This window comes from Mobula hypostoma, chromosome 1, assembly GCF_963921235.1.
Source record: "Mobula hypostoma chromosome 1, sMobHyp1.1, whole genome shotgun sequence".
NCBI classification, from domain to species: Eukaryota; Metazoa; Chordata; class Chondrichthyes; order Myliobatiformes; family Myliobatidae; genus Mobula; species Mobula hypostoma.
The window spans coordinates 125936704-125964632 of NC_086097.1; the positions used below are offsets into that span (position 1 = coordinate 125936704).

At 40.0% G+C, this 27929-nt stretch overlaps 1 protein-coding gene across 5 annotated transcripts in view; it reads right to left on the reverse strand.

Moving 5' to 3' along the window:
- Positions 1-27637, reverse strand: part of ubr5 (ubiquitin protein ligase E3 component n-recognin 5) — a 198213-nt gene extending 170576 nt beyond the window's left edge. For all 5 annotated transcript variants that reach the window (XM_063055485.1, XM_063055476.1, XM_063055469.1 and 2 more), the window contains exons 1-3: positions 27321-27637; positions 8960-9004; positions 1556-1637 (exon numbers count right to left, since the gene is read on the reverse strand). In XM_063055485.1, the coding sequence (XP_062911555.1) occupies positions 1556-1637; positions 8960-9004; positions 27321-27382 (189 nt within the window). In that variant the 5' untranslated portion in view covers positions 27383-27637. The remainder of the gene's footprint in view (positions 1-1555; positions 1638-8959; positions 9005-27320) is intronic.
- Positions 27638-27929: the final 292 nt, after the last annotated feature.

The window sequence follows — 27929 nt, forward strand, 5'->3', positions numbered from 1 at the left end:
TAGCATGTCAGTGAGGAATTAGCCCTTTAGAAATGCATGAAATGGCTGATGATGCAGTGGCCAGAGCGCTTGGTAGAGCTGCTGGAGGTGCCAGAAATCTCAATTAATCTGCTTAATGTGAAGGCTGTTGAAGTGAAAGTTGAAAATAAGGGCATCTTCAACATGTTGCAAAGAGGAAGGGACAAGAGCAGACATGCAGAAAAGTAGAAAATGATTTGTTCTCTAGCATTTTGGTTTATTCTTTGGTCACTCAAAAACATTCCTCCCATTCCCAATTAAAGATTCTTGTTGCTACACTCAAATTCATCAACCCACCCACCACATATTGTTGCAATAAAGCAAAACTCAAATTTTTATCTTGACTTGACATTTTAGTATTCCAAGTTCAAATGAGTTGAGATTCAGTTATTAATTCTTTTATTTACATTCACATATTTTGCTCCTTTACATTTACTATCACAAAGCAATTTTCCAGTTTAAACTTTGTTTTTAACTTGTTAAACACCTTTCCTTTCCATCCGTAACAAACGTACACACTTCTCTACACAGTTAGAACCTTCTACATCTGACTTTTCCTAGTTCTTATAAATGCAGAAGCTTTAATTCTCTTCCCCAAATCCTTCTTGCTTTTTCCATAATGCCTTTTAAGGACCTTGCAAGATTTTCAGTTCTGATATATACTCTTTTGGGTAAAACATCAACTGTTGTAACAAAAGCACCAAGTTTGATTAGGTACTAAATAATAGATTACTGCAAAAATAAATAGTCAAGGCACCAACAGCAGTACATTAGCATGACCAAGGAATGCCTAACCTACAGAATAGGACTAAGTTGGGATAACGTCGCCATTTTCAGGTTAAGTTACATCCAATGTGGAGCACAAACACCAATGCTATGGCTGAACTATTTACATTTTTTACTAATTTAGATGAAAGGACTGCAAGTTTGCTATAGCTAAAGTCACTGACAATAAAAATAGATGGAGAAAAAAAGTTGTCAGGATAATGCAGTGGATCAACAAAAAGAAAAGTACCCGGACAGCATACATGTTTCTCCATTGGGTGAATCCGGAACTACAGAGCATAGATACAAAGTAAGAGGTCACCCATTTAAGACAACCAAAGAAGAATTTCTTCAGAGGTCATAAATTTTTAGAATAGTCTATCTTAGAGAGTCATGGAAGCAGAAAATTGACATATATCCACGTGAAAGATAGATCTTTTAATCTGGTCGTTATGAGCAACAGGAAGAAATGTCCTTATGAATAAGAGCATTCTTAAGGAACCACAGAATCCTAAACTTGACAAAGTACAAGAAATTCCAATAATACACTTAGATTCAGAGAATTTGAGGCTGTATTCAGGATAACATGATGGTGATTATATATACTTGCACCTTAATTTCTACTGTCATTACAAATTTCCAATGACTAACTTCAAGAATGTGGTGTTATTTTCGGATTTGTTTCAAAGTACAAAACTCCTCAGCAATGTTTAATACACACGTTATCACTTACTTAATCATTTAATATATGTTCATAATAAATATACGCTACCTCCAGAAGAAATGCTGCATGGTTTGGTCCAACCACGCACTGCTTAATTGTAGCCTGTTCCAAAACATTCAGAGGTGGGTGACTGGAAAAAAAATTATGAGGTTACTCAACATTTAAAATATAAAGTACTTAAAAATATAACTAAAGAAGAAAATGCTGAAAATATCTAGTCAAGGAGCAATCTTTGCCGAAAGACAGTTCGTACGTAAGCTAATGACTTAAACAGCACTTCACATTTTATCTATGACCACTTCCACTCTATTCCTCTCTGTGGCAAACTGGAGACAGACTCCCAAGCCCTCAATGTTACTTACTACAAGCAAGCACCCAAAGATGCATTTTATTTTGGCTCCCATTTTGGCATAGTTGCACAAAATGAATCGAAGTAGTCACCTGCTAAATGTATAAACAAACCAATATTCTACTTCTTCATAGAGAATTCCAAACTCTTCCAGTATTTCTGAATTTGCAGGTTAAGTTGTCAAATGACAACTATCTCAACTAATTTGGACTTGAACCGAGCATATCCACAGGGAAAGAAAGTTCAATGGAACAGTATCACTTGAGGTTGTACAGTAACACTAACGCAACTTATACAGTAACACACGTTATTATGCGGCTTTCAAAGCTCACATTAATCAAAGCACATTAGACTGTGCAAGAATATCATGTTAATTAAGGCTCTGTCAACATTTAAATAGATAAGTATTTAAAATTGCCAGCTGGACCAGTCTCTTATGAGTTAATCAATGATTTTCAGATTTTACAACTGCCTGTTATGGCAATTCTGCTTTTCTAACGAAACAGAAAATATTAAAAATATCTCTGCATAATTAAGCTGCAAACTACTAGTCTATTTCTCTCCTCAATCTAAGTTTAGCAACTATCTGTCAAAACTCTGTCAACAGTATTTAACATTAACCATTTTAATATCAAATCTATGCACTATTGAGATGTTACTAGCTTGAATATTTAAGGAAGTACAATTGAGATGGGAGTGTATAATTTTCAAAACACTACCTAATTCAACATTCAATTGCCACTATATAAAATCAATGACAAATATAAAAAGATACAAGGATATAAAATGATAAATTTGGATAATCACTGTTTAAAATACAAATTTCCAGCTCAAAAGGGGAAGCCTTATTTTTCTTTAAAAAAGTTCAAAACTAAGACTTGGATTGACTTTATGTTATCCAAAGTACTGCTTTAAGTGCAGTCATTGCTGTAATGCAGGAAATACGGCCAATCTCACCACCAATTCCTTAAAAAAAAAACAGAAGTAATGATAAAAGTCCAAATTAAAGTCACAGGTCAATGCAAATAGACAGTTTAAATGCTTTTGGCATGGACTCGATGGGCCAAAGGACCTGTTTCTGTGCTGTATTTTTCTATGACTCTATGGGCATTTCTAATGGTCAGGGGCTTAAATATAACAGCCAGGAAAAATTATTCCACTTGTTATCAAATAGTGTTGTGCTTTTTTAATCCATCTTACGAGCTGGTAAGTTAACATGAAATTCAATGAATAGTAATCAATGAGCAACACTCTTTTACATTGGAATTGAAACTAGACATAACCTGACAGGAAGGAACCATGGAATTAACTAAAACATTATATTTAAACCAACCTTTTTGCATTGTTCAGCAAATAGCATTCTTCAAAGTAAACTGAGCTCCTCTTTAATTTTAAAATGTCCTTATTAAACCAATAAAATCACTTACTGACACTAGCACCAAAATACAAGCTATGGTTCCAGCAGCCTAAGCAAAAATGGGAGGGAAAAATAACTATGCTAGCTAAAACTAGATTTTGAAATGTTCCCTATGAGATCACCCACAATTTACCATTGAAGGTAGATCTGATAAAGGGAGGGTTCTGCATATGATGTTTTTCTTTTATTAAAATAACAGTTGATACTACACGTCTCAAAGAGATTTACATGGTATCGCAGGTCTAATAGCATTACCTGCCATACTAAACAAAAAAATAAGAAAATGTGAAAACTTAGCAAGTTGCATCTTCAAATGCTACTCTTGGACTTGAGGAAATAAACTGGTACTTCAATTTGACACCCCCAGCAAAATCTGTTCAATATGAAGTATCCAGTCAGAACAAAGCCCTATTGTCTAATTTAATAAACAGGCCCTCCAGATTCCTGCTTTCATATTAATTTTGCACAGTTCTACTCACAGATGTTGGCCCATACATCTAATGTACAGGCTTTCAAACTTGGACCAGACAATATCTTTGTAAGATCAGACATAATCGCTTCCATAAATCTATTTATAGTGGGATAATGAATAAATATTTGAACCATGTTTTAGAACCAAAAAATATTTTAGGGAGTGTGCTTTTACATCTACCAGCACATTTGACTGGCAAAACCAAAGGTTGCACTAGAAATTGCAACACATCCAAATATAACCCCTTCACAATTTTTTGCCCTCCTCAACCCACCTCCAATTTAATGGTAGCAAAACATGAATGGATTTCCTGTCATATTACTTTCAATATGTTAGAACTGAACCACTCCTTTCAGTGAACAATACTGTTTTTCTGAATGCTAGCCATATGACATTTTGACAAAAAAAAACTTTCACTGGAGCTGTAATGCAGAAGGAGAATTTGAGACTTTGCGCGTCGAACTTTTTGTATTGCCTCTATTGTCATCAAAACTAATATAAAACTTGTAACTCACTAAACTAAGTCTAAATCACCTGAAATTAATTACAATGATGGTGGGACACCAGTATTGGTCCAAGATGAAAGTACTGTACCAGAGATCTGTACAATTAAGCTACATCCAACGTAACTAAAAATCTTTGAAAAAGTAATTTGGATTCTACATAATCCAGATAGCACTCCTTAAACAGGGAACCAGTAGAGTCAGTACGGTAGTTTCATATTTGAAAGTCTTCGTAAATACCACTGGGAGCTTAATTTTCACACATCCAAGCCATGCTAGTTATTTGCATTAATTTAATGTTATTTTTACAAGAGCTTTAATATAAAAATTCCGAAACCTCCTCTTTCTTATGCAGTTGCTGGAGATCAAGGATACCTCGCTTATACTATGGTTTTGCAGGTTGTTAAATGGCTAATGAAGCCAATGTGGGAAATGCAGATATTTCCACAAAGGGCAAATGTATGATGAGACAGACAACTGGGCAGTTTGAGTAAGTGCACACCTTACACAGGGCTTCTTGTGTGCTCCCAAGATTCTCAGTTCCATCCCAAATTCTCCTCCACTTTAAGCTGTCATGAGCCAGATTCCAATGAGGGTGTGGGAAATTCCCATTTCTTCATAGTACTTCACAGAATCTTTCAATCCCTCAAAAAAAAATGCTTTCCATATATCCAAACAAGATGTCAAAAAGCTTGAACAATATGCCAAGTTAATAACTATCTTAGGACAGAGGAAAATGATGGAGAGATTCATGAACCCCAAAGCAAATGGCTGAAAGAGCTGGAGAGGTTATCAGTAGTGGCATTTGAGGAATAAAATTCTTTTAAAAGGTATTGGAAGATGTAAGAGACAGGGAGAAAGAACATGGAGAGACCTGAACACTAACAAGATTTAAAATCAAACTAGCAGTGGACCACAAGCAGATGCAAGTCAGCATGAACAGGAAAGAAAATAGATGCGTTTTGGGCAGGTAGGCCGTAGACCAGCTGAAAGTTATGAAGTGTCTAACATTGGTGATCATAAAATAGAGCCCTGAAGCAGCAAAGACAGGAATTACAAATGATTTGCAGCAGAATAAAGTAGAGAACTTTAATTAGGTGGAAGAACATGCCTTTGACAGGTAGAATATGGCTAGAACTTTGTCAACAGGATGTTGAGGATGTTGTTGAAGTTGAAACAACAGGAAGTTGTTGACAGCCCATGGCTATGTGAATGGAAGGATATTGAAACCCATTAAAGCAGAAAGTAAGAGACTCAGTAGTTCAGGAATAGCTATGGTAACAGACACTTCAGATAAAGTCAGCTGAATCTGCCAAATTCTATAGAGTTCAGAGGGATTCAATGTGCCCAGACAGAAGATGAGGTACTGCTCAAGCTTACATTGGACACTTATAATACTGCAGCAAAGCACAGACGGATCAGAATGCAGGTGTAGAGAAGAATTAAAATTTCAAACTGTGTGCTGCAAGCTGCCTCTGAAATGAAGACAGGTGGCCACACAATCTACAAATGGTATAGAGAACAAAGACATTAGCTTTGGCTATCCCAGTGCTTGATTACAACCTGAGGCTACTTAGCCCATCAATTTCATGTCAGCTCTCAGCAGAGTAATCACATCAACGCAATTCTCCTTCTGCCTTCAACCCTACAACTTATTCTTTCTCACATCTATCAACTCTTTTAGGCTATATACCACTTCCATAAACCGAGTTAACAATAACCAATTAATCCACCGGTGTGTCTTCTGAAGTTAAAGAAAGAAAATGCAGCCTCCACCTGGGTAGCACCAAGCTGCTCTCTGGAGTTATGGGACTGGAGCACAAACCATAACTCCGCCGTGAACGATCCCAAGCCCAGCTGCAAAAGGAGGATTGGGCATTGTGCCAGCAACCCCATCCCGCAAAAGCTAAGAGCTACAGAACCACCAACAGAAGTTCCAAAGACCTCATCGCTGAGAGGGATCTTTGCCTCGAAGACATATAAAGTTGTGTGATGAATGCAGAAGCCACAGGGGTAATCAACCTTCTGCCCAGGACAGAAGACTCTAGCGAGCTGCAGTTGGCAGCCCATGCCCCAGTAGGGATGATGGGCTTAAGAAGAACTAACTACATAACACCTGTTTAAATTACTTACCATTTGAATCGATTCAAAATGAGCAACCTGACTCAGTATTTTGAGAGGAAGGTCTAGCCATCACTTTAAAATTACATTACCAAGGGTCAAAGAAAAATGTGATGGCCCAGATAGGACTTCAAGGTGCAACTGAGGACATGTTTACATCTGGATGATAGCAAGCTGGAGTATCAAGATGAGCTTCTGGAAGGGGATATTGTGATTAATTCTATCACAAGCTTTAGAAAGGCCAAAGTACAAGGTAGAATGATATATGATTATAAATGCAACTTATGATGACCCAAGCTCATTTTCATGCCAGAGCAGTTAAAAAAAAAGCCTGATTGGAAAGGAGCAAATCTTGTATGGAGGGAAAAGATGGGCATTGATTAGAAAAGTGATAAACAGGGGAGCTGATTTCAAGATGTAAATCCATGGTGGATCTTTTAAATCTAAAGGGGATTGAGCTATTTTTTAAAAGATAGATAGTATTTGAGGAAATAAATGTTATAGCCACAACTCTTTCAATTTTTTCATCTCCCCTCTCAATATTTATAAATAAACATTATTAGTTTTGGATATTAAAAGCAGATAGTTTTGAAATACATTACTGCTAACCTATATACTTCATATATGTGTCGTCCTAATTATAACTTAGGATCTACCACCCATGCAGAATGCTGGCTTTACAGAAATCAATGTGACTATTTACTGCCAGTCATTAGAACACCAATAAATTACAATTTATTCCCAGTCTGGCAAACAAAATTAATGATGCTCAAATTTATCTATCAGTATCTCAAAGGAACTGAAATTCCATAGATCTTGCAAATAAAAACAGACCTTTTTTCCTTGATGAATTACCTCAACTTGCCACCTTCCTTCCCATACTTTGGGCCAAAATTCATTTTCTTCTTGCGTTGTATAAAGTGATCTTGGGAGCATGCCTAAAATTTACTAATTTAAAACCGGGGCTAACTTGACTCAACTTGGCCTTAAAGAAAACAGCAGCTTAGGCTCTGCTCTGCACAGGCCTCGACATTAATGACTGCCTTTCTATCTGTAGTTTAGGCTCCTCACTAACTAAACTTTTAGCAGAAGATACATTTTCTCTCTCTCTCTACATACAATACAACTGACTTATAAATTGATGTAATTTCTGTATGTGCTCAAATTTAGCAAGTAATATGGACTGATTCCAATCTGATGTGTTACTAGTACATTTCTGATGAAAAACATGACCTGGCAATATATTTAATTGTCAAACTTTAAATAAGATTCTCAGGGGATATGCAGGTAACACAAAATTTAGAAATGAGAAACTAATACTAACGCAAATTAAACTAAAAATCCCATTTTAAGAATTTATCACTGGATTTCCAAACTTTGCCAAAAATAGGTTAAACATGCATGGCAACTGATACCATCCTCATTACAGTTTGTTAGTAACACCACTGGATTCAGCTGCAGCCCAAGTTGCTGCGCTTTTAAGTTAGCATTGTTTAAATAATGAACCACTGCATCTTCACAAGATTAAAATAAAGGAACAAATGCTCAAACCTACTGTCCCCTCTTCCCATCTACTTAACCTACAGACTGCTCTAATCACTTACTATAAGAATGTTACCTAACATAAGTTATGGTCACATTACGTGCTTGCGACATCCCAAACTATTTTACACCTTTAAATTATGAGATCAAATTGCACTGTCATTAAGGCAAAAGTTCCACAAATACTAAATGAATTGAACATTTAAACACTTTTATTGATGATCGTGCTGAGGCAGGAATATTGAACCAGGAGGAATTCTCTCAATGTCATGGAATGTTTTATATCTGCCTGAACCACCAGCAATAAGTTAAACAAGTTGGAGTTCAGGTCCAATGGCTACCAAGCAAAACCAAGTTAGAAATAATATGGGGAAGATATTAAACCATGTCAATGGAAAAGGTGACGTCTGCAGACAATCATAGGATTCTGCCATTTCCATGGCTAACTTGGCTGTAGTTACATATCAATACAATTTTAATTCAATGGCAGTATTTTTAGATGACAGCCATTGAAGACACATCTAACATTTAATGGAAACCATTCAAATCAACTCGATATAGAAAAATCTGCTCCTTTGAAATCCTCTAGTGGATTTATCATTCAGAGTAATTAAACAAATAACTGCAAAACTCAATCCGGGGCCACAAACGTTAAATATACACAACATTAAAGTATCAGCAAAAAGAAATAAACCCAGAAATGGTGATGTTTAGAGAGCATCAATGCTCTATTCCCATATACACTAGATAGCTGTGAACAACAGATCTCTACATGTGGAACAAAGAGCAAAACATTCTTTACTACTCCAAATTCCAACATTTAGTGCTACAATAAATTAATTCCAGTTAGTTTTACACTTAAAACACAATTTTCTATCTCCTACAGAATAGTAAAAATAAAATTCAGGCATATTTAATTTTTACAATATCCATCAAGTACTTACTTACTTTTGGCCAAACTAAAAACAAGCCAGAAAGTAAATTATTTAAAATTCTAAGTACCAAGTACGGTGGTAAAATAAAAATGGAAGTTAAATATTCACAATACCTGCTAAGATTGAATTTGTTGAGTTTTTCCGATACTTCTCGTAATCTGCAAAGAAACAAGTCTAGTTGAAGCAATGCAATAATAATATTTCAGTTATTTAATGATTTTCCAGCATCCTCTATACAAATTCTGTCTTTCAGCTTCAATGTTATCTCCCAATATCACATATTATAGTTACATCCACTAATGTTAAAATCATGGAAATTTTTAAACACTGCATGAAGATGCTAAATACAAACTTTTCTTCAAACATTACTTTGCTACCATACTAACAATTAATGATTAAAAAAAAATTCCAGTTTTATTTCAAATTTGAATTCTGGACAGGTTCAATATAACACTTTTCTAAAAACACACCTAATATTGGAAACAGAATAGTAAAATTAAGTAGCAATGCTTCAATGTTTTTGATCAACTTGGTGCTATAGTATGGCACATGTTAACCTCAAGATAAACTTTGCACTTTGTAATCTACCTTTGCAGTAGCCATGAAAACAGCTCCAGTGTACGCTCACCGTACTGTGAAGTAATCCAGTGGTCCTCAACCACTGGGCTGCGGCCCGGTACCGGGCCGCAAAGCATGTGCTACCGGGCCGTGAGGAAACAATATGATTTGGCAATATGAAACGATAGGAGTCAGCTGCACCTTTCCTCATTCCCTGTCACGCCCACTGTTGAACTTTAACGCACGCGAGGTCATCAGTGACCCAAGACATGCAAAGGAATGGGTCCGTGGCCCATTTGTGAATGTTTCCAGTGAATCTTCCATGTCAGCACGGGAAAAAGATCAACTCCTCGAGCTTGCAAATGACGGTGGGCTGAAAAGTATGTTTGACATAACATCTCTGCCTGCATTCTGGATCGAAGTCAAGGCTGAATATCCTCAGCTAGCCACGAAAGCACTGAAAACGTTGCTTCCATTTCCAACACCATATCGCTGCGAAGCGGAGTTTTCTGCAATGAATGCAACGAAAACTAAATTGCGGAATAGACTGGACATAAGGAACCCCCTTCGAGCATCGCTGTCTCCCATCACCCCTCGATGGCACTGTCTTGTTGCAGGAAAACAAGCCCAGGGCTCCCACTGATTCAGCGATATTGGTGTGTTGCAATGATTTTATATGTTCGTACGAGGAAAATATGTGCTGTGTTTAATATCCAAACTTTACTTAAAATGTTATGATGCTATTGACTTATAAGTGACTTATAATTCAGTGGTCCCCAACCTCCGGGCCGTGAAGAATGCAGCAGTACAGCGGTAGCTGGAATGCACCCAGCACATCTTTAAGAAAAAAGCCGAAATAAACAAGCTACACACATAAAAGTTGCTGGTGAACGCAGCAGGCCAGGCAGCATCTCTAGGAAGAGGTGCAGTCGACGTTTCAGGCCGAGACCCTTCGTCAGGACTAACTGAAGGAAGAGTGAGTAAGGGATTTGAAAGTTGGAGGGGGAACGGGAGATCCAAAATGATAGGAGAAGACAGGAGGGGGAGGGATGGAGCCAAGAGCTGGACAGGTAATAGGCAAAAGGGATACGAGAGGATCATGGGACAGGAGGTCCGGGAAGAAAGACAAGGGGGGAGGGACCCAGAGGATGGGCAAGAGGTATATTCAGAGGGACAGAGGGAGAAAAAAGAGAGTGAGAGAAAGAATGTGTGTATAAAAATAAGTAACAGATGGACAGATGGGGTACAAGGGTGAGGTGGGGCATTTGCGGAAGTTAGAGAAGTCGACGTTCATGCCATCAGGTTGGAGGCTACCCAGACGGAATATAAGGTGTTGTTCCTCCAACCTGAGTGTGGCTTCATCTTTACAGTAGAGGAGGCCGTAGATAGGCATGTCAGAATGGGAATGGGATGTAGAATTAAAATGTGTGGCCACTGGGAGATCCTGCTTTCTCTGGCGGACAGAGCGTAGATGTTCAGCAAAGCGGTCTCCCAGTCTGCGTCGGGTCTCGCCAATATATAAAAGGCCACATCGGGAGCACCGGACGCAGTATATCACCCCAGCCAACTCACAGGCGAAGTGTTGCCTCACGTGGAAGGACTGTTTGGGGCCCTGAATGGTGGTGAGGGAGGAAGTGTAAGGGTGTGTGTAGCACTTGTTGCGCTTATACGGATAAGTGGGAGATCAGTGGGGAGGGATGGGGGGGACAAATGGACAAGGGAGTTGCGTAGGGAGCGATCCCTGCGGAATGCACGGGGCGGGGGGAGGGAAAGATGTGCTTAGTGGTGGGATCCCGTTGGAGGTGGCGGAAGTTACGGAGAATAATATGTTGGACCCGGAGGCTGGTGGGGTGGTAGGTGAGGACCAGGGGAACCCTATTCCTAGTGGGGTGGCGGGAGGATGGAGTGAGAGCAGATATACGTGAAATGGGGGAGATGCGTTTAAGAGCAGAGTTGATAGTGGAGGAAGGGAAGCCCCTTTCTTTAAAAAAGAAAGACATCTCCCTCGTCCTAGAATGAAAAGCCTCATCCTGAGAGCAGATGCGGCGGAGACGGAGGAATTGCGAGAAGGGGATGGCGTTTTTGCAAGAGACAGGGTGAGAAGAGGAATAGTCCAGATAGCTGTGAGAGTCAGTAGGCTTATAGTAGACATCAGTGGATAAGCTGTCTCCAGAGACAGAGACAGAAAGATCTAGAAAGGGGAGGGAGGTGTCAAAAATGGACCAGGTAAACTTGAGGGCAGGGTGAAAGTTGGAGGCAAAGTTAATAAAGTCAACGAGTTCTGTATGCGTGCAGGAAGCAGCGCCAATGCAGTCGTCGATGTAGCGAAGGAAAAGTGGGGGACAGATACCAGAATAGGCACGGAACACAGATTGTTCCACCAAGTTTTCCAACAAAAAGGCAGGCATAGGTAGGACCCATACGGGTGCCCATAGCTACACTTTTTGTTTGGAGGAAGTGGGAGGAGCCAAAGGAGAAATTATTAAGAGTAAGGACTAATTCCGCTAGACGGAGCAGAGTGGTGGTAGAGGGGAACTGATTAGGTCTGGAATCCAAAAAGAAGCGTAGAGCTTTGAGACCCTCGGGATGGAAGTATATAGGGACTGGACATCCATGGTGAAAATAAAGCGGTGGGGGCCAGGGAACTTAAAATCATCGAAAAGTTTAAGAGCGTGAGAAGTGTCACGAACATAGGTCGGAAGGGATTGAACAAGGGGGGATAAAACCGTGTCGAGGTATGCAGAAACGAGTTCGGTGGGGCAGGAGCAAGCTGAGACAATAGGTCGGCCAGGACAGGCAGGTTTGTGGATCTTGGGTAGGAGGTAGAAACGGGAAGTGCGGGGTGTGGGAACTATAAGGTTGGTAGCAGTGGATGGGAGATCCCCTGAGCAGATAAAGTCGGTGATGGTGTGGGAGACAATGGTCTGGTGCTCCTTAGTGGGGTCACGATCGAGGGGTAAATAAGAGGAGGTATCCGCGAGTTGTCGCTGTGCCTCGGCAAGGTAGAGGTCAGTACGCCAGACTACAACAGCACCCCCCTTATCGGCGGGTTTAATAATAGGGTTAGGATTAGTGCGGAGGGATGGAGAGCAGAGCATTCCGAAGGAGTGAGGTTGGAATGGGGACAAGGTGCAGTGAAGTCGAGACGGTCGATGTCCCGTCGGCAGTTAGCGATAAAGAGATCCAGAGCAGGCAGAAGACCAGAGCGGGGTGTCCATGAAGAAGAGGAGGGTTGAAGACGGGAGAAGGGGTCATCGGTGGGGGTGGAAGAGTCCTTGCCGAAGAAGTAGGCTCGGAGACGGAGACGGCGGAAGAAAAGTTCCGCATCATGGCGAACACGGAACTCGCTGAGATGTGGGCGAAGGGGGACAAAGGTGAGGCCCTTACTGAGGACAGAGCGTTCTGCCTCCGACAGTTGAAGGTCAGAGGGGATGGTAAAGATCCGGCACGGATGAGAGCTGGGATCGGGGGGCGGGGGGGAGGCTGGGGGTGTCAATGGAGAGGGGAGGGTTGGGGTGAGAGGAGGATGGAGCCTCTGAGGGCCCAGGAGCTGACGGTCAGATCTGGGGGAGATGGGATTGCAGAGTATTGCTGGGGGAAGGGGAGATGGGAGTCACAATAGCAGCACATAAAGACCCGGCCTGGAGTTCAAGGCTGGAATCTTGAGAGCTGGGGTGGGAGGGGGGAGGCTGGGGGTGTCAATGGAGAGGGGAGGATTGGGGTGAGAGGAAGATGGAGCCTCTGAGGGCCCAGGAGTTGATGGTGGGATCTGAAGGAGACGGGGTTGCAGAGTGGTGGTGGGGGAAGGGGAGACGGGAGTCACAACAGCAGCACATAAAGACCCGGCCTGGAGCTCAAGGCTGGAGTTGCAGTTGGTGGTTGCGCAATCACTTTGAATGTGTCCATGGTCGTTGCTGGAGTCCAGATTTTGAATATGCCCTGAGGTGTTGGAGCCGGCGAGATCAATGGCAGGGGCCGCAATCCCAAGTTCATGCCTGCTAGTTTCATGGCCAGCAGGCTCTGGAGTCCGTAGATGTATGATCTTGCGATCTTTGCCTAACATGACAAAGTCAAAAAAACGGCGATTGCAGGCGTGAATCCGACGGAGGATGAAATAACGGGTGGGACCATTACAGATGGCGAAGAAAGTGTCCCGAAGGTATGGAAGGGTCTGGGATAGGGACACCAAGTACCTCCTCATGGCGGAGAGAGTTGCCTTCAGAGCTTGATGGGATAAGCGGCGAGAGGCAGAGTCAATAAAATGTGAGTACCTGGGATCCTCAGAAGGTCCAAATTGAGAGGCTTGGAAACGAATCCTAAAGCCAACTGGAGTAAGTTGGCGACGGAGGCACATTCCAAGAAAGGATATATGGCTGTGATAGCGAGTCCGAGTCAAAGTGTGGTCGAAAAGTTGAAGAGCCGAAGAAATTACAGATGGGGAGCAGTGAGAGATGGTTTCACTGAACTCCTGTCGAAGAGAGGATCTAAACTTCTTCGGTGTAGGCATCACCGGAAGATTGCGTCGCCTCTGATCTGGGCCGACATTTACATGCCGGGTAGCACCTAATCAACTAGCTTGTTTATTTCGGCTTTTTTCTTAAAGATGTGCTGGGTGCGTTCCGGCCACCACTGTACTGCTGCATTCATCGTGGCAATGTATCAGTCCGCGGCCTGGAGGGTTGGGACCACTGTTATAATCCACTTATCACTATATTCATGCGAGGAAAATATGCGTTGTGTGTTTAATATTAAATTTGTTAGATAAATCCTTTTAGAAACGAAATTGAGTGTATTAGCCACTTATAAGAGACTTATAACCTATATTCCAGTTGTGTCCAGTTGTGATTAACACCTACCCCACCCCCCGGTCCAAAAATATTGTCAATATTAAACTGGTCCACGGTGCAAAAAAGGTTGGGGACCCCTGAAGTAATCTGTATATTTGAATATTTAGATTTCATCTTACACTTTTCCTTTATCAAATTAGAGGCTGCTCCATGTATAACATGACATTGCTAAAATATCCCTGTTAAAAATAGCTAGACAACTGGGTAACCCGTTGGGGCACCCTTTGAGAGAAGGGTAGTGCAGTCTGATGTGACCACAATGAACATCAAATTTTCCTGAATGCTATTGGTATCACTTTGCTTTGGAAATTGAAGAAGGAAACCTCAGTTTATTAAAGAAGAACGACGCGTAGCAAGGCAAATATAGCTCCTCCTCATTTAACGAAGGACACTTTTGATGGCATCATTTCTGGTTGATCTGCCACCTTTGTGTCTCTCATTGTCATTCTGGAGAAGTGCAGTCCTTTCATCCACCGTCTCTTCATCTCTTCTGCTGTTTATTCTCTGTCTCTGATCCTGGAGACGTGCATTTCTCAGCTCCTTTGTCTCTTCGTCTCTCCTCCTTCTATGCCAGTTGTTGTCGCTTTGGAGACGTGCATGCCTCTCTTCCCCTGTCTCTTCTTCTCTCATCTTTTTTGTCCTGACTCTTTGATCCTGGAGTCGTGCAGCCCTGGCCTCATCCGATTCTTGTTTCTCCCTCTCCTTGCCGCTTCCCGATGACGTTTGGCATCATCTCTTGACCATAATGTCCCCCTTCTCTTTCCACGCGGCATAATTAGGCTGACCATTTTTTTTTACCCTAAAGCTGTATAGAAGATACGAAGCAGTAACACCAAAGCCTCCAGGATGCTGATTATTCTTCATGATGTGGTTGGCGCTCTCCTAAATGGACGTGACATAGTCACTGCTGTCCTCTGAATGCAGCAAAGCGTTTGATGGGTGTCTTGAAGTTCATCATTACAGTAAGATTTAATTATCTCTCATTGATAGGTCTCAGTTTGATCTGTCCCAATCCTGCACATGCTGATGGTGATTAGCAGAATGTGACCGCTCGAAATAGAGCTGCACTGCCCTTTTGCTCCGGTTGGTGTCGCTGCTGTGAGCATCGTGAGTCGCTTCTGAGGCTGACCGTGCACATGCATCATAGTGTCGCGTCACGGTTTCCAACATAGCTGACATCGGCTCTTGGGTGAAAGCGGGGCGTCTGATTTTGGCAAGTGAGTAATTTTGTACGAAGATATAACCCTGAACTCTGCCTGCATTTGTAAGTTAGTGCATTTTAAGTCGATTTAGCCAAAAATAGTGCCGCAGTAATGCACTGTTTGCGCTAACTGGAGGTCACAAACAGACAAACAGAGCATGAGAGTTTTAGTAGTATATAGATTGTGGCAGTGCAACCTTACAAATTCTGTTTTTATTTAAAAACCAAAGCAGAACATCTTGCTGCTTCACAAATCTGTGCCTACCCTGCCATTAACTGCATGCTTCATGACCAATCTAATTTTCGTCCTGTCCATAGTAATGAAAATGTCGAAATTCAAAAATGCTATCCTCTCCAATTGTACACAAGGTGGCGTTTCCTTTCCTCCATCCCCTTCTGTCAACAGCTGTAGACAACTACGATGACAACGTCCTCTACATGCCAGCTTAGTACAACTAGTTCTCTACCCATTACAATCACCCATCATTCCTAGAAACTCTCAGGCTGAATAGACTGATTGCAATCAACCAGCATATTTGATCTTGAACAAAACATCAAAGTCAGGTGTCCTTTTATAAAAGAATATCTATTTTCAAATTTTTCATATTTTCAGGGGTCAACAATGTGTTACTATTACTAAGGGGAAAGTTCTTGGGAAGCTGAAAGGTATGACAGTAGATAAGTTACTTAGACCAGATGGATGGACTACACTTCAGGCTTCTAAAAGAAGTAGCTGAAAAGATTCTGGAGGCATGAGCAGTGATTATTCAAGAGTCACTGGATTCTGTAATGGTTGTGGAGGACTGGAAATTTGCAAATATCACTCCACTATTTAAGAAGGGATAGCCAGCTGGTGGCATAGTGGCATCAGCGCCGGACTTCAGAATGAAGGCTCCAGAGTTCGAATCCAGCCAGCTCCCTTGCACGCTTTCCATCCATGCTGGGTTGAGTGTCAAGCCTCGTAAACTCAGCCTCGTAAAAATAAGAAAGCCTGCTTAAAAAAAATGCCGTCATGACGGCATCCTGATAACTCCACTCGGAGTTAAGGGCTTTCTTATTATTATTATTAAAGAAAGGAGGGCAGCAAAAGACAAGAAACTATAGGCCAGTTAGCCTGACTTCAGTGGTTGAGAAGATGTTGGAGTCAATTATTAAGTGAGTGTGAGAAGTAAGATAGATTAGCTGGTTGTGTGGTATTGTAACAACAACCTTGCACTGAACATCAGTGAGACTGAGGAAATAATTGTGGCCTGTCCTCACCGAGGGATCAGCAGTGGAAAGGGTGAGCAGTTTCAAGTTCTTCAGAATCCACATCTTTAAAGATCTATCCTGATCCCAATATACTGATGCAATTACAAAGATGGCACAACAGAGGCTAAATTTCATGAGTTTGAGGAGACTTGGTATGTCAGCAAAGACACTAGCAAATTTCTACAGATCAACCATGGAGAGCATTCTAACTGGTTGCATCACTGTATGGCATGGAGGGGCCACTGCACAGGATTGAAAAAAGCCACAGACATCTTCAAAAGGTATTGCCTCAAAAGGACAGCATCCATCATTAAAGTCTCCCATCACAAAGTATATGCCCTCTTCTCATTGCTTCCATCAGGGAGAAAGTGTGCCTGAAATAATATACTCAACATTTTAGACACAGTACATCCACTCTGTCATCAGATTGCTGAATGGATAATGAACCCATGAACACTAAATCACTTTTTTTTTTACTTTCTGCACTACTTTTTTTTAACTATTTCTTATTGCAATGTACTCATCGTTCATTTGTTATGTGCTGTGCTGCATTTGATCCATCACCATGTCTGCTCTTGGCAAAATTTTCTATATTAGTGGTTTACCATTGCCTTCCTCTGGGCAATGTGTTTACAAGATGGTGACCCCAGCTATTATCAATACTCTTCAGAAGTTACCCAGCATCAGTGGTCGCATAACCAGGACGTGTGGTATGCACCATACACCTGCTCCCATAGTTTCACACGCTATACCATGCCCAAGGCTGACCTGCAGGCTAGCAGAGGGAAGGAGCACCTTACACCTCCTTTAGTAGAAACACATCTCCAACTTGCCACCCTGCAATGTACTGCTAAAGCAAGGCAGCAAATTTCACGATATATGCCAGAGATGTTAAACCCGATTCTGACGATGTGGTTTTGGGATACTTGGAGGCACAAGAAAGATAAAGTAGGCAGAAGTCAGCATGTTTTCCTAAAGGAGAAATATTGCCTGAAAAATCTATTTTAATTGCGGAAATTATAGGGAGAACAGACAACGAGTCAGCGGATATTGTTTACTTGGATTCGCGAAAGGCCTTTGACAAAGTGTTTATCAAAATAAGAGCCCAGGTATTAAAGGAAAGATTCTAACATGGACAGACGATTGGTTGACTGGCAGAAGGCAAAGAGTGGGAATAAACTGGCCTTCTCTGGTTGGCTCCAGTGACTAGTGGTGTTCTGCAGGATCAGTTTCAAAACCTCTTCTATTCACATCTTATGTCAATTATATAGATGACAGAATTAATGGCCAAGTGTGCAAACAAAACAAAGATTGATAGTAGGGCAAGCAATGTTGAGGAAGCAGAGAGTCTGCAGAAGGACTTAGATTAGAATGGGCAAAAAATGAAATATAGTGTAGGGGAATGTATGGTTATGCCCTTTGTTAGAAGGAATAATGGCACAGACTTTTCTTTAAAACGGGGAGGAAATTCAAAAATTGAAGGTGCAAAGGGACTTGGAAGTCCTCGTGTAGGATTCTCTAAAGCTTAACTTGCAGGTAGAGTTGGTAGTAAGGAAAGCAAATGAACTGTTAATTCATTTCAAGAGGACTAGAATAGTAAAATGAGGATGTAGTGCTGAGGTTTTATAAAGACCGCACTAGTACTGTAAACAGTTTTGGGCCCCTTATCTAAGAAAGATTTATTCACTACTGCAGTACCAAGTTAACCAATGAAAAACCACTCATTCACTTAATGCAGAACAAATAAACTTACAGAGCTTTCCAGAATTATACTTTGTATATCCACTAGAGGCATATTAAGACTACTTAAAATACAAGCAGAAAATTACCTGTGACACTGCAAAGAAAACAATAGTATAAATCTAAGAATTAAACAGTTGGATCCAACACCTGGAATTAAAGGGTTAACGTGTGAGGAGCATTTAATGTCTCTGGACCTGTACTTGCTGGAGCTCAGAAGAATGTGAAGTAATCTCATTGAAATCCAAACACTGAAAAGCCTAGATAGAGTGGATGTTGAGAGGATGTTTCCAATAGTGGGGGAGTCTAAAAGCAGACAGCACTGCCCTAGAATATGTTCCTTTAGAATAGAGATGAGAAGAAATGTCTCTAGTCAGATGATGATGAATGTGTGGAACTCACTGTCACAGATAGCTGAGGAGACCAAGTCATTGGATACATTTAAAGTGGAGGTTGATAAGATTTTTTGATTAGTAGGGTTGTCAAATGTTACAGAGAGAAGGCAGGAAAAAGGGAAAGCAAATCAACCATGATTGAATGACAGAGCAGACTCAGATCAAATGGCCTAATTTTGATCTTCTGTTATATGGTTTTATGCTCTTATGCTCTATTATCACATTTGGCTTTGCCATTTCCAATTGATTACTTTCTGCTCTAATGAAACGGTCTTAAATTTCCACAAACTGTAACTTGTTCACTATGTTGTCACCCATATTACTTGTATTAAATCCCACTCATGTTAGCCACTCCCACTTATGGTTTCAATTGTCATCTGAAAACTTCTCCAGTATTCATCTCTCCAGCTTTGGCATCATGCATTCTATACTACCTTGCATCACCATCACTGGGTGCACCTTCACCTGTTTAAGCCATGAATTCTGGAATTCCCTCCCTAAATGTCTTCATTTAGAACCCAATCTTTGTCAACTGTTAGCCTATTTTCTCCGATAAAGTGTATTAAAGTGTTTCAATTAAAAATTAGTTTTGAATACAAGTTACTATATTCCATGTGAAAAACCATCATACCAAAACTGCTGCGAAAAATAGGTTAATTGGAAAAAGGCTTCAGTATTAAATCTCAAACAGCAATCATCCTTGAACAAGGAGCACATTATTGTTGGTGAAAGAATATTTAATGTCAACTGCTCAAAGTAAATCATAAACATGGGACTGAAAAGTTAACTACTGCACAATTTTAAATCTTCCTTCAGCTTAATATCACGACCAATATACTCCACAAAGCTAGTAATTATGCAACCTGAATACTCCACTTTTAATTCTCTTCAACAAGGCTTGCAAGCAGACCAGTCTTGTAGAAATGACAGAAAATCAAAGAACACCAATTCACTTCAAAACAGACCAAAACAAATTATCTCCCCCCCCCCCAAAAAAACAATTATCTTGAACAACTTCTTGCAACCTGCATGTACCAATTATAAAATGACTACACCGGTTTGAAACTCAGCATAAGTCAAGCCTTAATCATGGAGATCAGAAAAAAATCTTTCAAAATTCCTGTGATGAAGCTTCCAAAGTTCAAAGCAAATTTATTATCAAAGTGCATATAGGACATCATAACAACCTTGAGATTCATTTTCTTACAGGCATTCATAGAAAAAATACAGTAGAATCAACGAAACACTACACTAAGTCCAACAAACAACGACAGTGCAAAAGAAACTGCAAATACAAAAATAACAATAATAAGTAAATAAATAATAGTGAGAACATGAGTCTTTGAATTTGAGTCCATAGGTTGTGGAATCAGTTCAGATGAGGTGACTGAAGTTACCCATGCTGGTTCAGGAGTCTGATAGCTGAGGGGCAATAACTGCTACTGAACCTGGTGGCGTGGGAACCCAAGGCTCCTGATGGCAGCAGTGGAAAAAAAGAGCATGGCCTGGGCACGGGTGTCCTTGACGATGGACGTTGCTTTCCTCTGGCAGTGCTCCTTGTAGATGTGAACAATGGTAGGGAGATATTTTCCTGTGATGTACTGGGCTACATCCAATACTTTTTCAGCTGCTCACACCCTAGCCATAATCATTATTGTTTTCATTTGGATACATTGCAGAACAGGCCCTTCTGGTCAAATGAGCCACGCTGTTCAGCAACCCAACTATTTCACACTAGCCAATTACAGGACAATTTACAATGACCAATGAACCTATCAACTGGTACGTCTTTGGACTGAGGGAGGAAATCATAGTACCCAAAGGAAACCCACATGGTCATGGGGAGAACATAAAACTCCTTACAGACTATGCCAGAATTGAACTCCTAACTCCAATTAGATTTACAATCAGATAAATCTAGCAGACTTCTCCAGATATTATTCTAAATAAAATCAAAGATCAGGTTTTGCACAAATGCACATAATCCATCAAAAACTTCACTAAACTACAATCTTGATTTCAATGTCAACATATTATGAAACTTAAAACTCAATTACAATGGAATTGGCAAGTCTGGTGCTCATAATGGAAAGACATTTCAGACCTTTTAACTTGTCAATCATTTCCAAAGACACGGTGCTGATGATATTTTCAAAAGTTTTACACTCAATTTAAAAGGTCTGAAAGATAAAGAATAGAACTCAATTTGTCCCAAATTCTATTATTTCAAAATACAGGCCAGTAACCACTGAGAGTCATTTAATTCACTGTGCCACAGTCTTGCTTTATCAACTAATACAATTAGACGCAACTTCATTCTTCGCCTCTTAAGTACATTGGAACTTTCCAAGGGGCAGAATCAAAGCCTTAGCTTTTTCTCCCTATTGAGGCAGTAGTATTGTTTTCTTTGATAAGCAACAAATTACATGTACTAAAATCACAAACACTTGAATGTTATCCATGTTAACATACTTTCATGTGAATTATATAATCAAGCTGCACCAAGCATATTCTTTGCTGAATCAAGAGAAAATATAGATAAATTGCACAGTGAATTGCATTTGGTGTGTTGAGTGATTGGTAATCAGGCTGGAGTTGAAAATCTGGGAGGGGAAAATGAAAAACAAACTGGATTAATGTGAGATTAGTGCAAATAGGTGGATGATGGTTGCCACAGACTCAGTAGGCAAATGACATGCTTCTGTTCTGCATGCCTGTAGGATAATGAGAATCAAACCCAGTGTATATCAAGTCAAGAACAAACCAGTAGACCATAGATACATTATTTTTCTCCAATAAAATGCACCAGTGGCCATAGATTATACAAATGATGTAACTGGCAAGACAATTTTCAAATTATTATCCTCCAAAGTTGCATTAATTTACTCAAAGGAGAAAAATCAAGTACAATTATCATAATTGCATAAAGGGGTTTATAGGGATTTTGAGTAACATGGTTACTCAACAATAATGATGAATGTTTCTGTAGTATTCTTCACCAGATAATATAATTTTATAGCAAAAAACTCCTAATTGTAATTTACAAATTTAATCAATACAGAGCAAGGTTGGCTATTTCCACTGGAGATTAGTCAACTAATTGGCCAAGATTCTACTCATCTGTCAATATCCCGTCATTTCACCGTGAAAATGACAGCAAATTCTACAGCCCATAATCTCACAGAAATTCAAATCTATAAGTTCTTGTCAGTGATTCCCTGCTCTTCGACTGCCTGTTGTCTTTGGCAGCCAGTTTCAAAATAATTTCCAGGCTTAAGTGACCTATAAGAACTATTAGTACTCATCGTCTACTCCCACCATAAAAATTCTGAAAATGCTCACTGAGTTACCTGAAGCATAAATAGGTTTAGTGGCAGACTAACCATGATGACAGCTTCACCACTTCTTTCACTACATAAAAACTACGTTGATCATTCCATGCACAATTTAAAATCCAATTAATTTTGATCAAATCCACCTTCTTTAATATGTCAAAATATTCTCTGACTTATTGTTCTATGAAGAATTACAACTTATACCTTGAACTTCCCATTTTGCTGTACTGAAGATCATTCCAGTGAGTTAGCACTTGAGCCAAACCTGCTGCTCATGTCGGAGCTTCCTACAATTGACATCTGAAGTGATACCAGAAAATGTCTCAAAGTCCACAGAGATCACTTGATCTTTGCAGACCTCCAAATTTCAAGATCAGTTGATGTCTCAAAGTGCAAAGGTAGGGTCATAGAAATAACCAACTTCATGCCAACTGAAACTTCAAATTTATGATCATTTCATAAACTTCAGTTGTCAACAAATTTCCCCAACACTGAAGAGAGTAAAACCCTGAATATGCCGATGAAACCTGTTTTCCTACAGCAACTTCAGAGGTAACATTTCAATAAATCTGCAAAATAGGCATTCACAAGGAATTTGTTACAATATGACTACACAAGAAACAAATGTATGATCCACTTAGTATTAAAGTTGTGCAAAATACACTTCCACTAAAACTTCCAATGCATCCAACTTTATTGTATTCAGAAAGCTCCTTGAAATACTAAATTCAGAAATAATTAAGCAAATCAAATAAAATGGCTAAGTGAAGTCCCAAACTCATTTGCACTGTCAGAAGAGGGCTCACAAAGCTAACACAATACAGCACAGTTACTGAGCAGTATTAAAGAATGTGAGCCACAGAATACCACAGCAAACATGTTGTGCTAATTTTTTCCCAAATTATAGAAGTAACATCACAACTTGAATATAATTTGTATCTCACATCTACTACAGCATATGCATTCAGACAATATGGAGCACAAATCTACTGATGCACGGTATGCAGGATTAAGTATAAAAATTCATATGCCTTATTAAATTAATTGTTATATGCACAACTGTCACCTTCTTACAATGGAATCCCTGTACCATGGCTTGAACATGATTAGTTTTCGAATTCTAATCACCGCCATCACTCAATTCTACTGTTCTACTGACTGAATTGCCCAACAGTGTTTCTTTGGGATATAACTGCCAAGTAACAGCAAGATAGGAATGCAGTGAGGGAAAGAGATTGTAGTCATACATTACAATACAGGCCCTTTGGCCCAACTCATATATTCTGACCAAGTTATCTACTTGAGCCAGTTCACTTGCCTGCCTTTTGCTCATTTTCCTCTTAACCACTCCTACCCATGTACCTATCTGATTGTATTGCCTTTAAATGTAGCTGCCTCAAAAGCTTCCTCCAGCAGCTTGTTTCATTTACCTACCACTTTCCATGTAGAAAAATTTGCCCCTCAGGTCACTTTCCCTCACACTTTAAACCTATGTTGTTTAGTTTTAGATTCCTCTACCCTGGGAAAAAGATTATGACCTCATCTATGCCCTTCTGGATTTTATATACCTTTATCAAGCAACCTCTCAGACTCCAGACAAAAAGATTCCCAGTCTATCAAACATTCTCTTACAACTCAAGCTCTCCAGTGCCAAATACAGCCTTGTGAGTCTTTTCTGCACTATTTCCAGCTTAATGACATGCCTATTGCTGGGCAACCAGAACTGCACACAATACTCCGAGTGTGGTCTCACCAACAACTTGTACTTGAGAGAAATAAAAGTAACCCATGCAGCACAGACAGGCTTGGAGCAAGAACGGCTACAGAATAGCTTTACCATGTTGCAGTAGAGAGTGAAATCAAATTCTAAGATGAAGCAGAAACACAGAAAATCAGTTTTACTCTGTTAAAGATATATGAACACCTCAGCCACAGAGTGTAAACAATTCCAAAGCATTTCAAAAACTGGAGTGAGGTATGAAAAATCCCATTAATATTCTGCTTAATTCACTATTTGCACATCAAGCATACAGATACAGCCATGTTTAATACAAATTTAACCCATTTTATTCAGTTGAATTAAAGCATATTTTATAACATCAAATATAGCAAATTTAACAACTCTGGCAGTAACATTTTACCACATCAATAATATTAGCTTCTTCAAAATGTGACCTTGGTTGACCACAGTGAGTATTCCATTCAAGGCAAGTTTAATTATAAAATGGTACTACAATGTAGTCAGTGTTCCTTTTTTTTGCCTAACTTAACAGTCAGGAGTTGAGGACATTCTCTTAAATGTATGACATAAAATCAGAACTCATGTAACAATTTGGAAGAAATGTCCAAACCAGATCAAACTAAAAGATTTACATTTATTTTAAACAGTAAACAAATTGAAACACCAGAAATTCAAGTTTTTCCAATTACTTAAAGGACATGATTAACATTTTTGCTTTCATATTAGGTTGATGCAAACACAATTGTTCAATAATAGAATTAACTTGCTTTACAGCAAGGCTACATATACTTGCCACCAAATTTATTTCTCTTCTCATATAACTACCTAACATAATGAATTCTGTTTCAAAGAGTACAAGTTCAAATGGGTAAAAATTCTGGATCTTTAACCTCAGTAACCAGATTTTTTTTATATAGCCATGTTGAGGGAAAGGAAGAGCAAGAAAACAAAGATCTCTGGAGGAATGTTCTGCATTTTGACAGCAATAATTTGCTACTTTAAAAAAATCTGTGACACTCTGCAATGGAGAACCGCAACTCTGAGCAGGAAAATAATTCATAGAAGACCAATCATATGCTCAGACAGTTGTATTTTCTTTATTACAAGGTGCCGATGCAATTATAAACACAATTGGGAACAAACTCCACCTACTCTGAAAGAGGAGAGCAAAATATACCCAAGTGCAAGAACTGTCAATTCATTTAGCGATTGAACAAAAGTCCTTGAGAACTACAAATATAGATTGGAGGTTTTGTAAGTAGGAGACCAGCTGCAGATATATATGGCATAGAATATGAAAGCTTGTATTTCCACAGCAACAAGGACATAGGATAAATATTACAATACAATAACTGGAATTGCAAATAATGGTAAGCAATGAATGCATTGAAGTATTGCAAACCATTATTTGACAAAATGCAAGAAAGGTTTCAGATGAAGCAGTAAATAATGCTTCAAATAAGTAGTTCTGAGAGTGGAATGCATGTGGAGTCTGAGGTTTAATTGTGCATTATCATTAAAACAGAGTAAAGATATCTGATAGAACACAATCAAGGCACAAGCAATGCAGCACAGTTCTTGTTGTACAAGCCTTATACCAGACTGAGCAGCTGCAAGGGTAATGGCAACACTGGGCATTGTCAAAGATATTGCATGCTTTTAAGGAGAGGTTTCGTAAGATGCTGCCTCTTGGTCTTGATTCTCAGTTTGTGCTGAACCAAAAAGTAATCATACTCACGATGCCACCACTACGGTACTTTTCTATGTTCCCTTCCACGTGTATAATACACATCCAACATAAATGAAGTAATTTGCATCTCTTCCTGTTCGATTTTCTGACCACTTTACTGCCGAAATTGATCAGTTCAAGATTTAATTTGATTTTAACTAATTTGTCAAATTTTCCCCAAAGTGTAATGAGGCTCTACTGTAACATACCAGCATCTGATATTATGTCCTTTATTGAAGTGCATGACCAAAAGATAATATACCACCCATTAGACCTCACTCTCAATCCAGCAAATCTCCATGTTAAATCTGTTGCTATCACTACCATTCCTCCAATCAAGAAGGCAATGATGTTTATTTTGTTCCCATTTTATCTCTGAAACAATCTCTTCAAAAGACAGTAGCTCTTCCATTCTTTACTAAATTGTTTTATTCACTTGATAGCAAGAACCAGTTAATTAAACAATACCATTATGCAGAGATTAAACACAAAAAATTTGAAGCACTATCTCCCTCCCCCCCCCAAAAAAAGGAATGGTGGTCTTATGATTTTTCTTTTGACACTAAACATGCATGGCAAAAGTTACAAGAGTGCCCAATAAGAATAACTAAATACGGGGGCATCTTCAAACTTGCCCTATTTTAGATACTGAATATATTTGAATGGCAGTAGGAAAAACATGTTTTAAAAAAACAGCTGGTTAAATGGTCTGTTTTCCAAATATATATTACAAACCACGTTTTACTTCTAAATCTATGTTACTTCGTACCCAATTGGTTTAGACTATTAATCTCGCATTTTAATCCAAATTATACTTCCAATATAGTCACCGAACTGCCATATGACGTATTAAAATTCATTGTGAACATCCTACAGAACTAACGCAAATCCCCATAATTTAGGGTATTTTGATCCATGTGTGTATTACAAGTTTATCTATCATAGACAAGATATAAAATCACAAATTGATTTCTAGTTATGGGGGTGAAACATTCGGCAGCATTAGCAGAACAGCTCAAACAGAATCAAATTTAAACTCAAATGATATTCCTTCAACACTTGTCGAGATGTCACACATCAGAAGAATTTACAACTAAATGAACAAATGTTCTCAGTGGTCAATATGGAGCACATTCACAGCTCAACAACCCAACCGAGTCGGGGCGAGAAACAATCGTTCTACAAATGACGCATCGACTCACACAAATCCGTTCCTTAGTCACCCTGAGATAAACCGATACTCTCTCTCGGTCACCCTCACTCAAATATTACACAAACATGTGCTTCATGTGTCATGCCTCAATAAAAATAAATTGCATTAAAGTAGCGGACTCTTCCCCACACGCACCCAGCCCAATCCAACCCCAGGCCCAGGCACTGATCGCGATGAGAACAAGAGACAGACACAAAGCACTGTGCTCCAGTCCTTTGCTGCAGAAGAGAAATCAGAGTAATCATCCCCCACCTTCCGATGTCTCTCCATCCGCTCATCACCCACCTTTGAAGCCGCTTTGTCTCGTTAACTTTTTGGCCCAGCCACCCATCAGGCCCAGCAAGCCTCGGCGACGAGCCACCTCGGCGCAAACCAGAGCAGTTCCTTTGTGAACCTCCTCCCCCCACCCCCACCCCTTCCCCTTCCCCTTCCCCCTCCCCCGGGCCTGAGTGCGCACTGCTCACCTGTCGTTGAGCTGATCCTCGGTGCCCGGTAGGGGATGCACCACGAAGTGAATGGACGTCATCGTCGGCTGGAAGGGGAGAGTAACCGGCCGAACCCGCGCGGCGCTAGCCTAGACTAGGGGGAAAAGAGACCGAAGCAGGGGCCCAGGGAGCGAAAACAAATAGATAAATCAATGCTGAATGAAGTTAATTCCTTTGAATGTTTTTGAAGCTCCCCAAACGTTTGTAGCCAGACGGCTTATTCTTTTTTTTGGACACCCGCCGCTTCAGCAAGCAGTCGCCGCCATCTTACTGTTGATGAGCCCTCACAATAAAAGCTACCTCGGTATTGGTTGCGCTCACTCGCCTAACTGCCGCATCTAACAAGCTACGCGATTGGTCACTGCTGAAGGCGAGTGAAGGAGAAGACGAAAAAAACATTGGGCGCAGTTCAGGTGACGCGTAACTGGCCATGTGACTGCGGGTCAGCCGACGGCCATTGTTAGGGGCGGACACATGACAGAAGGAGGGCCTTAAATATCAACTTCAAAGCTCCCCGGTGCCATACACGATTTATGCATCTGTCAAAAATTAATTTGTTGAAGCAGTCACTCATTAGCAAGTGAATGT